Below are 12,081 nucleotides of genomic sequence, written 5' to 3' on the forward strand. Positions count from 1 at the left end.
TTTGGTGCAACAGACAGTGCTAAACATAAATGAGTAGATGGATTCCAACCATGTTGGATCCTTTCCAAAGAATCCGCAAGAAACCATATTCAACTGAAGGCCAAGAGCCAAAGGCAGCACATATCTGCAGAATATTCTACACAACAGTCCCAGAATATGTATCATCCCAGCAACCCCCAAGCTTTCTCCAAAGGAAATAATATTTAGAGCCTAGAGGCAGCATTATTCTTTTTTCCTTTCCCTTTCTCTAATACTCCTCTACAGTAATTATTCAAAGAGATTTCTTGGCAGAAATCTTAACAATTGCATATAAGAAAAGTCAATGTACTCTTTCCTATCATACTATGGTGGGATTCAACTGGAAATAACAAGATAAACTGCAGAAAATATTGAAATAGATAGAAATCGAACCAAACACTGTGAATGGTTAATGGGTTATTAAAGAAAGAAAGAAGGGATTTGTAATCAAGTCTACAAAAACCATTAGAGAGTCTGACTATGACGTTTGGTTTCATTCTATAGGGACACCTCAACTTATACCACAACCAAACTTGACGAAACAAACAACAATGAAGAGTAAGGTCTAAATATACATATACTCTCATCTATGTGCATCTATGCATAATTAAATGTATATAAGTACAGTCACACATGAAAGGATAGTCATTGAAATGAAAGTGATTAGGATTACAGAACTTTATTTTAGGTATTGATGACACTGTAGGGCCTTTGTTATTTTTCTAAGATTCTTGGGCTGTAATATCTCTAGATCACTTTCTAAAATCTTAGGTGTTTTCAAGAAGAAATATCAAGAATTCTTCTTGTTCCTAATTTAGTGTGGTGGCCAAAAGAAATTTAGTGTTTTGTTGTAGGATTCAGCAGGTTAAACGTTCTGGTGACTCCGTTGTTTCTAGTTAGAGGATAAAACAAGTTAAAGGTGGTGGTCTGTCTGTGTGTCTGTCTGTGTGTCTGTCTGTGTGTCTGTATGTGTGTGCGTCTGTTTGTCTCTCTCTCTCTCTCTTTCTCATACACTGTCTCTCTCTGTCTCTCTGTCTCTCTCTGTCTCTGTCTCTGTCTGTCTGTCTCTCTCTCTCTTTCTCTCTCTCTCTCCCTCTCTCTCTCTCTCTGTCTCTGTCTCTGTCTCTCTCTCTCTCTCTCTCTCTCTCTCTGTCTCTCTCTCTCTGTCTCTGTCTCTGTCTCTCTCAATGAATGAGTAAAGACTGATCATTAGGGGCTTTTTAATTTGTTATGTATTTTCCTAAAATGCTTTACTGATAAGGTGCGTTTTTGGCCCCAATCAAAAATTTGCCTAATTATGTGATGGATGTCTATCTCAAGAGATGATGATGATGATGAAAAGACCAGCGAATCTGTTCATGCCCATGTTCATCCTTGATGTGTCTCATTTCATTGCTGTGAGAAGGAGGCTGGCTAAAATAGAATGACTTACCTAGGTTTTCAGATGTTCATGGGAGACGTGACAGCTGAAGACAGCTCCCTCATAGCATTTGTGATTTATTTAGTGAATGAGAAGTCTTTTACCATCAAGTCAGGGTTGGAATTTTATGTGAAAGGCAAATATTACTAAATAGCCAAAGCATGTCTGTGTGTTAGTTTCCACATATATTCTGTAGTTTAAGGTGAATAACCCATGAAGTACCAATCCTATTATGAATCAGAGAGGCTGGACAGACAGAGGAAGCAAGGAGGGGAGAGAGGAAGCAGAAATGTAGATGAATGATCAGCTCAATTTCCTTCATAGCAAGGGAAACAGAACATCAGGAAACCCACGAAAACAGTGTAAACAGTGCTTTAGGGTCATAGGAAAAGAACTCCTTGTGAATCTTGCATAAGTTTTTATTTAGCACAGGTAGTCATTTCATTGGAGAGAGAGGCCTCATTTCTAGGAAATACCCCTTTACATATATAGAGTATGTAGAGTTCGTTTTCTGGGTATTATAGCAATTTGAGAAGAAAAGTCTCTTTAGGAACTTCCATAGTATTTGACTGTGCATAAATTAATGGTTCATGTTGATAATGAGGAGCAGAATACACATAGATTGACAGATGAGAGCCATTTGTTGTCAGATACTCAAATGTAGACAGACTTGTGTAGAAAGCTGTACAGAGACTAAGTACCATGTTTGTGGGACCCCTTGGAAGGTCAAGGAAGTGAAATTTTTCTGTGCCATTCCGTGTTTTCACAAATTGGGTAAAGAATTGAGGCTCCTGTAAGGAGAGGGAATTCTCAATGTCCTGGTGAACAATGAAGTGTTCTCTGTTTCTGGCCTGCCTCCCCTTGGTCCAATCTGAGAGTAAGTCAGTAAAGACATCTAGGATTACTGAAGGTAATGAGGGAATAGAAGGAACAGAGGAAGCAGAATATTAGCTATGATCTCAGGTTGAGTTCCCTTGAAGTGTATTGTATTGAAATTCATACAAGATGTCAAGAGGTACTGTGGTAGGGGTACTGGGAAAAATTCTCTACCTTGCATGAAACCAGTCCATATTTAATTTCCTGAACAGATTCAACTGTATTTCTGTGGTAAAAGGAAAATACTGCTTTTCATTTGGTTCTGGTCTGTTAGTTCACACCGGATACCAGAGCAAAGAGCTAGAGGGAACAGAGGAGCTGGAGATGGAGCTGTAGCTCAAGTGGCAGAACCTGTTCCTAAGATGAACGCAGTTATGGTTTTAGTACCCAGCCTTGTAGAAAAGGTTTGATTTCCTCTACAGTTTCCAACTCAATTTTCTGTGTCTTTTTTTTTTTTACTTCACTTTTTAGGGATGACACAACGTTAACCGCCATTGCGGTTTGTGAATCGAGCATTAACATTTGGTGAGTTATCTGTCATCTGAATGTAAATTCATTTTTAGTGTGAGTTTAGTACACAGTCTATATGACAGCTGATCGTTGTCTTCAATATTCTTCCTCCTGTACTGAAACTAAATAGAAAATGATAGCATCTGGCAGCAGATACTTGGTCATGGTCTATTGTGAATTCAAACATAGCAACCGTATCTTTATTTACCTATTCTCTACCTTATTTACTTATTGCCTACATGCAACTTTTACTGAGCCATGGAGGTAAGAATCACAGTCAGGCACAGTGAGGTGGTCTCCGTGTTTCTGAGGTGAAAGAGCTGGTGGGCCTCTTTCATTCTCCAGAAATCTGATACTTTGACAGGCCCACTGACAGTTATGATGAGAGTCCAGCTTCTAGGCTGTTGTTCCTTGTCCTTTGGTGAGAAGCAGTTAAGAATACAGCCAAGTATGTGTTGGGGTCTCTTAAGGGGCTGAATTCTGAGGATCACAATTCAAAGCTAGCTCTGGGCAGGAAATTGTTAATTCCAAATAACTACCAAACAAAATAAAACAAAGAAAAACTGGGACTGGAGCTGTGGCTCAAGTGGAAGAGCACTATCATAAAAAAGTTCATAGCATCCAGGCCTCAGGACTGGTGGATGCACACGTTTCTTTTTTTGACAAATTAAAGACGTAATAATTACATAAAAATATTAGTGATACAAAGGCTCGCATTTTTGTTTGTATTTTACTCATTTGGATTTTTACAGAATTACATAGTTAGTGGAAGCAGTGACTGTATTATGTTTTTCTAAAAATTTAGACATATTTTTAAATATTTCTTTATAATTTTAAAATAATTTTATCATAGGATGTTATTTATTGAGTGGTTACTTGAAGAGGAGAAGCTAGTTTCCAGTTCTATGTTCGTATGTGAATATGTGTATGGGTAGTTTTATGTTATGTTTAAAATTGATTTGAGGTATTGTGGTTAATGATTCATGGGCCAATCAACTTTATTAACTTTTTTTGTTTCATTTTGACACTAAGTTTAGTGTTTGCTTGTATTACTGGATGGAAGTTCTTTTGAGGTAGCTGTTTAACACTTTTTGATTCTGGTACCCTGTGTGTTGTATATATGTTTATCTGATTTGGGAAAGAAAGGAGAATGACAACGTGGTGAATCAAGGACATAGGGTGAACAAGTGTAACAGTGATACTCACAAGACACTAGGTTAGAAATGAACTTTACAACTTGGGGTGAGGGGGAATTAAAGGAGTAGGAGAGTGAGAGAAAAAGGATAGAGTTGTAACTGTGTTCAACAAGAAATGTACTCAAGGGCCTGGAGTAAGGCCTAGTGGTAGAGTGCTTGCCTAGCATGTAGGAAGTCCTGGGTTTGATTGTTTGGTACCATGAATATGGGCAAAGCTAGAAGTGGTGCTGCGGCTCAAGTGGTAGAGTGCTAGCCTTGAGAAAGCCCAAGGACAGTGTCCAGGTCCTGAGTTCAAGCCCCAGGACTGGAAAAAACAAAAGAAACGTACTCATTACCTTACTTATTAACTGTGACCCCTCTGTACATTACCTTTACAACAAAATAAAATAAAGATGGCTAAAATGTCAACTCTTAGTGCCAGAATAGTTTTTCTTTTTTGGTGCTATTTCATTTTTCTCATCCTTATTATAATTTCAGTAATTATTTAAAAACATGTTCCAATTTTTGTAAGACCTTGTGTATTTTTTTCAATCAAAATCACATGTTCTGATTTTTTTATTTTCTTTTTTTTTGATGGGGAAAGAGATCATTCTTGAATTTTGATAATCTACCCGATTAAACTGACCTGATAAAACAGACATTTTAAAGTAGAAAACACAAAAATAAAAGAGAACTGTCGTTGGAAATACTGCACAACTTCTTGTTTCCTCCAAATTTGCTTTATATAATTGGATGAATGTAAATTAATGAACAGAAACTTAAGCAAGATACATGTAACAGAAACTAATAAGTGAAATTCTTTCAATTTTTTTTCAAATTCATCTTTAAATTTTTCCATCATGGGAAATTAACATTATAGTTGAATGCCCAATTAACTAATTATGACATATTAAATTCTTCTATAATGCAATCATGAAGACCCTTCATGACACTTGTGTTTTGTATGTGGAAAAGTGTTAGAATTACAATTTCAACTCAATAAAAAATAATAAGTAATACTTGGCTTGTTATCTGGAGACTGCTTCTTTTGATGATTTTTAGTTATAACACCACTGAGCTGAGCAAATAAATCATCTTCTGAGAACATAAGGAAAAATAAACACATGCAAAAATGAATAAAACACACTACTACATCTTTACTAGGTCATCTGTACTTCTAATAGTTCAGAAACTTAGAGATTTAGTGTACTCTTACATTAACTGCAAGAAAAAATAAAGGAGAAATTCCTTTTTTGAGATCACACTATGAAGTCAAATGGTTATTCAAATTCTGAATTTGTGTGCAAAACATGAAACACATTTACCTTTGTTCTAGGACTTAACAGATAACTTTCCAAGAATCAAACACACAGATATATTTGTGTGACTTCAATAACCTCAGCACTACAGTAATGAGAGATGTAGTAACCTTTTGCTATTTCAAGACTATAGGGAAAGAAGTCACAAAAAAGGAGAATTAAAATTGTTACAACTAAGAAACTGCTTCTTGTTAAGTTTCACCATAGTGCCACTTTCACCTTTACATAAGCATGGTGGCATAATTCAAACTCAATAAATCAGAAATCTTAATATTTAAAATTTACCTTGGATTTCAGTTATCACCATATTAACAACCAAAGGAATTAGATAGAACACAGAAGGGGTAATGGTTAAACCCACTTTGCTAGTTGGTTTCTTGACACATTAACTCATTTTTAATAAAAAGGGATAGTACATCTCAGTTTGCTTACAAGCTAGGAGATCACTTTGAATTCTGCATTTCCTAACTGCAAACAGAATAAAACATTTACAACAGATTATAAATAAATTGGTTTTCAAGCATAGAACCAGCCCCAATGATAATAATACACTATTTTTAAAGACCTAAGGCAATGAATTCCATTATGTTCTGATTTTTCAAAAGAAGAGTTTATAATCAAAAGTGAAACTTTTTTCATATATTTTTATTGTAATAAATGAAACTGTTTTAATAGGAAATTGGATGATATACTGTAGAAACTTCTTGAAATCTAGTCACATTTGATTGTCCACTTTTATTACCTGTGGGCATTTCTATTATATATGGCCCAAATTTTTAATAAGGTATTTAGAAAAATGTCATGAAGTTGTTGCTTTAATTAGTATATTTGGTCTTTTTTAAGATGACTACAAGAACCATTAATAATTTTGAATTTTTCTTTGTGTTATTACATATGTACATTTATATAGGCATGCATTATTAATCTTACTTTGGATATCTTACTTTCTTTTTTTCTTCTCTTCAGATTCTGTCACAATTTGAGAACAAATGTAGCTTATAGCTCATGGAAGAGAAGACACAAATCAAGACATTTTTGGGTTCCAAGTTGCCGAAATATGGTGCAAAATCTGTAAGAAGTACACTGAAGCCGATGTCCAGTGGGACAGCTGTTACTCTATTAGGAACGTCCAAGGGTAGTAACATCAAAAGTTATATAAAAAATAATGGCTCTGATTGTTCATTATCTCATTCCTTTAATTGGAGGAAAGCAAATAAATACCAACTTAGTACACGAAATACTGAAGAACCTAACAGTACTCAAAATTCACATGATAAACTCACTGATACTGAAAAACATGCACCTGCTCAAGGAATGTTGGATAAAAATGAGGTAAAGGGAGGTTTAAAAAGTCTTCCTTTATTCACATCAAAGTTAACAAAGCCATCCACTATGTTTGTATCATCTACAGAGGAGGTAAACCGAAAGTCTTTTTCTGGACCATCTAACTTGTGTAAATTCACCAAAGGCACGTTACTAGGAAGGACTTCATATTCTTCAGTCAGTGCTCCAAAATCTCAGTTGAATGGATTTTATGGAAATCGATCAGCTGGTAGCATGCAGAGGCCCCGAGCAAACTCCTGTGCCACTCGAAGCAGTTCTGGAGAAAGCTTAGCACAGTCCCCAGACAATATTAAGTCTATGGCTTGTGAAAGAATGGTAAGGTCACAGAGTTTTTCACATTCCATTCAGAATTCATTCCTTCCCCCTTCATCTATAACCAGATCACATTCCTTCAATAGAGCTGTTGATCTTACAAAGCCTTATCAGAACCAGCAGCTTCCCATTAGAGTGCCTCTACGGTCAAGTATGCTAACAAGAAGTTCTCGGCATTTGGAAGTACTTAATGGAAATGAACATTTGGGGTATGGATTTAATAGGCCTTATGCTCCTGGTGGAAAGAAACTGGCTTTAGCAAATGGGTCAGGTGTAACTTCTACTTTGGGTTATAGGATGGTTCACCCCTCTCTACTGAAATCCAGCCGACCTCCATTTTCTGGAACTATCACCGTCGATGGTAATAAAAATACATCTGCTGACACCTGTGTAGAGGAAGAGGCTACAGTTTTGGTTAAGGACAACACCACCAATAAGGACCAAGAAGTAATTGAAAATGAAAGTTACAGAACAGAAAATGACCAGACCGTGAAACATGATACTAAAATTAGATATCTAAGTGATGATGTGGATGATATTTCCTTATCTTCTTTATCATCTTCTGATAAGAATGACTTAAGTGAAGACTTCAGTGATGATTTTATTGATATAGAAGACTCCAACAGAACTAGAATAACACCAGAGGAAATGTCTCTCAAAGAAGAAAAACATGAAAATGGACCTTCCAAGGATGTATTTGATTCCCCCAAAGAAAATGAAAAAACCTTTGGTAAAACTGATGAATGGATAGATTTAAGTGTTTCTGGTAAATATTAACATCGTTAATTTCCTTGCTTTTCTCCTATAACCAAATTATCATTTAGGATTATCTTCTAAGATACTCTCAGTGTTATACAGCGGGTTGAATCTGGAGTTGGGCAACATTTATCTTCCTTGTGATTTTTGTTCCCTATCCTCTTTTTAACCTATCTAATGCAAAATCAGTAAAATGTCTTTTTTGTTCTTTCTTGGCTATTATATCCAAGCCACTTCGTATTTAATATAGACAATGTTTCCCAAATGATCTCTCTGCCTAGAGTGGTGAATCATTGGTCTTTGTTAAGAATAAAACTATGTCAAAAGAAACATAAGATAGGGAAGGTCATGCCCAGTCTAAATTTGCTTGTTTAGCAATTTTAATAGTGATACTGCCCAAGGAACTTTATTTCTGTAATTGAAGAAAATGAAATAGCCGTATATGAATCATTTCCCAATATAGATAGCTATATTGACATTAGATACTAGAGAACGTATATTTGTATTTTCATATGCCCTAAAAGAAGAACTGAAAAGAATGGATACAGGAATGTGGTCATGCCTGGAAATACACACAAACCCTTGATTGTCTGCAGGTCTTATAAAAGGGACTGTGAGAACAAGTTTATTTCCTTATAAGAAGGCAACTATGAAGTTAAAGAACACACAGAGGAAAGGAGTTTCCTGAACAGTGGTTAAAATAATATCTTGGAAAATATTAAAGAAATATGAGGATATCAGAAATGTTACAGTAGTAAAGAATGGCTAAGTGAATTTTTTTGTTTACTAGAAATATTTTAAAGATTTTATTCTTTATTTTAAAAAAAATTCTTTAAGACTTAGAAGATGTTGCAGTTATGTATGCGTTTGGGGGCCATCTCTTTGGCCATAATATATTGAATTCTTATAGCTTATTTTTTAGAAATGACAAATAATCATATTTTGTGAATCAATATTTCTCTCTTTTTTAAACCAACTGAAGATAGGAGTTGCTATACAAAGCATACTTCCGGAAATAACTTGATTTCCCCGGATGCGGATTACAGAGCTGGCTCTTCATTTGAACTCTCCCCATTGGATAGTTCTGATGGAACATACATGTGGGATGAAGAGGGCTTGGAACCCATTGGGAATGTGCATCCAGTTGGCAGCTATGAATCTTCTGAAATGAACAGCATAGTATGTATGGATTTCTATGCCCTCTTGAAATACTTTACCTTACTGTAGTGAAGCTTTTGGCATTGACTGACATTTTTAATTTATGAAATAACTTTCCTAGTTTGGGAAATAATAACTCATGTATTTATTAGGACCCTATAAAATGTATAGTAAATACAGAAAGTGTAACCTTTGATTTAAATACATATACACATGTTCATTATAGAATATGCATACATACATGCACACACATACACATGTATCTATGGATGTACTTTATTGGGCAAGTTTAGCTAGGCCAGAAATTCTCAAGTAGGTAGAGATCGTCAGTATCTGGGAACATTTTTGGGTCTTTTTCCTTTTGATACCGGGATTGAACCTAGGACATTGCACTTGATAGGCAAGGGCTGTGCCACTGATCTATTTCCTGGGCCTTTCTGGAAACATTTTCAGTTATATTGCAGAGTGTTAGTTGGTGAATAGAAAGAAGCTAGAGGTTCAGCTATCTCACTGTGCCCATGGCAAAACATTACCTAGCAATTATTGAGAAACCTAGGGATACCATTCACAGACCACAGTAAGGTTTTTTTGTTGTTGTTCTTCCTTGTTGTTGACTGTGAAGCTTAAACTCAGGGTCTGGGTGTTATCCCTAAGCTCTTTAGCTCAAGGCTAGCTAGTACTCGACCATGTTGAGCCACAGTACCACTTCAACACAGTAAGTTTTAACTTTTAGTCTTACCTTTAGTCTTTACTCTTTACCTTGTTGAAGGCCTGGATAGCCATTGGAGGCACCTGTCCATTATGATCTCTGCAAGTTTGATCACTTGAAGCCCTTTGTTGGAGAGAAAGAGATTGTGTTGTTGTCTTATTTATAAGTTTCCTATCAATCTACCATGCATTTATTATACACAGGTATTCTAAGAAACAGTTGTGAGTAATGTGGTTAATATGCTGTTTGAATAAGGTGTAACAGATGTGTTAGTTAACAGGGCATTGATGCCTTTTGTGCTTGTATTCCTGAACTTAAGAGGCGTAGATCCAGAGGAGTGCAGTTTTAAGAATGCTTAGACAAACTACACCTCAAATGACTCACAAAAAGGAAAGGTTGACTTAAGTGGTAGAATGTTAGCTGAGTAAGCAAACTGAGCCCAACAAGCTCCAAGAGCTCCTGACAATTAAACAAAAAGACTCAGGCTGGGAATATGTTTTAGTGGTAGAGGGCATGCCTAGCATGCATGAAATCCTGGGTTCAATTCATCTACAGTACCACATAAATGAAAAAAAGCTGAAAGTGATGATGTGGTTCAGCTGGTAGAATGCTAGCCTTGAGCAAAAGCAGCTCAGAATCATGGCACAAGTCCTGAGTTGAAGCCCTAGGACTGGCCAACAAACAAAACAACAACAAAAACCACTCTCATCCTTTATTATTTAGTATGTAAAATGAGATTTCCTCATAAAGTCATATAGTAGTTTTTGTGATTATGTTGCATTCAAAGTAGATTTCAAGCAATATAATTTTTTTTGTACTCCTATGAAATAAAGACATGGAAAAAAACAATATTGCTACCAGGCTATTTTCAGGAAGAGGGTAAAAGTGGAGATAGGAGTGCTTCTGGAGTTTGATCTCAGGCCTTTCCTGGGCTGGTACTTTATCTCTTCAGCCACACCCTAGTCCTTTTTACTTTCATTATCGTTCAGATAGGGGTTCTTGTTTTTTCTGGGTCTGGCTTCACCTCATAATCCTCCTAACCACAGCGTCTCCCTTAGCTGGGGTCACAGGTGATTGTCACAGGTGATGACTGGCTTGTTTGTTGGGATGAACTCTAGCTAACTTTTTGCCAAAGCTGGCCTTGAGACTTGGCATTCTCTCAATCTCTGCCTTCTGAGTAACTGTGATTATAGTTACAAGCTACTATACTCAAACTTAACAGAAATATTTAAGTTGTACAAGCATATAGAGGAAGAGGAAGCATATTTAATTTAGAGAAAGTGTCTTTATGTTATTAGATAAAGGAAATAAAGCTTACAGTTTATGATTTTTTATTATGAGGCCTTTTAAAAATGAATGTAATTGAAATGCACATGAATGTGATGTCCAGCAGATGGCAGCAATATGACATTTAGTACCTGGTGCCTTTAGCGGTTTACCATTTTCAACACCCAAAAATGCCTTCTCTTAGTTTTAAACATGTCTCAATTGACTATTAGCCCCTGATATCCATGACTTTCCTCCGTGATCAGTATGTTTCTGTTTACTTGAGATGGGAAGGAAAAAATAGGCTTTCTGTACTTTGGTGTCTCTAGTATTTTTCTTCTAATCAAAAGAAGACAGGCTAAAAAAGGATGAAGAACTGATGGAAAAGTTGAGATACGTGTTGAGATTCTGTTTTGCAATAGTTGGACTTAGCATTTTTGCTTGGAAGTTCAGCTGAATTTTTGCTTTGAGTATTTTAAACTTACTTATACAAGCATGTACTTGTATAGAATTGCTTTTATGATGAATTATTGTTACAGCCTTTATTCACTCTCTATATTCTATTCTTTTTTGTGCATTTTGTCTTATCTCTTTTTCTCCAGATACTCATGTGAGTATTCTCTTTTATAAAAAATAAACTCTAGGATAGGGAAACAAGAGGTTTACCTTGTGTGATTGTTGTTCTTAATGTACTATGTTATTTCTCTTCTCTTTTTTTTACCCTTATGGTTAATCTCATGTTGTTACTGTATCTGACTTTCTTATCTGGTATATTGTGTATACGTTTATTTAAAATAGGGAAGGGGGAGGAACAACATGATTGGGAGGGATTCGGGGAGGGAAATGGGGACAAAAACATAAGAAAGGGTATCAATGTGTGAGAAGTGATGCACCTACTACCTGACAAATGTAACTATAACCCCTCTATGCATTATCCTGACAATTAAAAAATAAAAAGAGTCTTACAGACTTTAGTGCAGGGGCTGGCTTTGAAATTTGACCCTCAGATCTCAGCCTCCTGAGTAGCTAGGATTACATGCATGAGCCACCTCACCTGACTAGAATAAATGTTTTGATACTTTGTAAGTAATTAAAAATTAGTCTTTTCATCCTTTTTGTACTCATTAAACCATTAGTTGAAACACAACTATTTTGGAGATGAAATTCAGTACTTTTTTCTGCTAAGTGTTATTATAGTCATATTTATTTATATAGCAT

The 12,081-nt window shown here is 35.8% G+C and overlaps 1 protein-coding gene across 1 annotated transcript in view; it reads left to right on the forward strand.

Moving 5' to 3' along the window:
- Nucleotides 1-527: 527 nt before the first annotated feature.
- Nucleotides 528-12,081, forward strand: part of LOC150039984 (serine-rich coiled-coil domain-containing protein 2-like) — a 35,550-nt gene continuing 23,996 nt past the window's right edge. The window contains exons 1-4 of the mRNA XM_090327474.1: nt 528-576; nt 2,786-2,839; nt 6,285-7,740; nt 8,713-8,909. Coding sequence (XP_090183600.1) covers nt 6,324-7,740; nt 8,713-8,909 — 1,614 coding nt within the window. The 5' untranslated portion in view covers nt 528-576; nt 2,786-2,839; nt 6,285-6,323. The remainder of the gene's footprint in view (nt 577-2,785; nt 2,840-6,284; nt 7,741-8,712; nt 8,910-12,081) is intronic.

The sequence above is a fragment of the Megascapheus bottae genome, unplaced genomic scaffold (assembly GCF_031878675.1).
Source record: "Megascapheus bottae isolate mThoBot1 unplaced genomic scaffold, mThoBot2.hap1 HAP1_SCAFFOLD_43, whole genome shotgun sequence".
NCBI classification, from domain to species: Eukaryota; Metazoa; Chordata; class Mammalia; order Rodentia; family Geomyidae; genus Megascapheus; species Megascapheus bottae.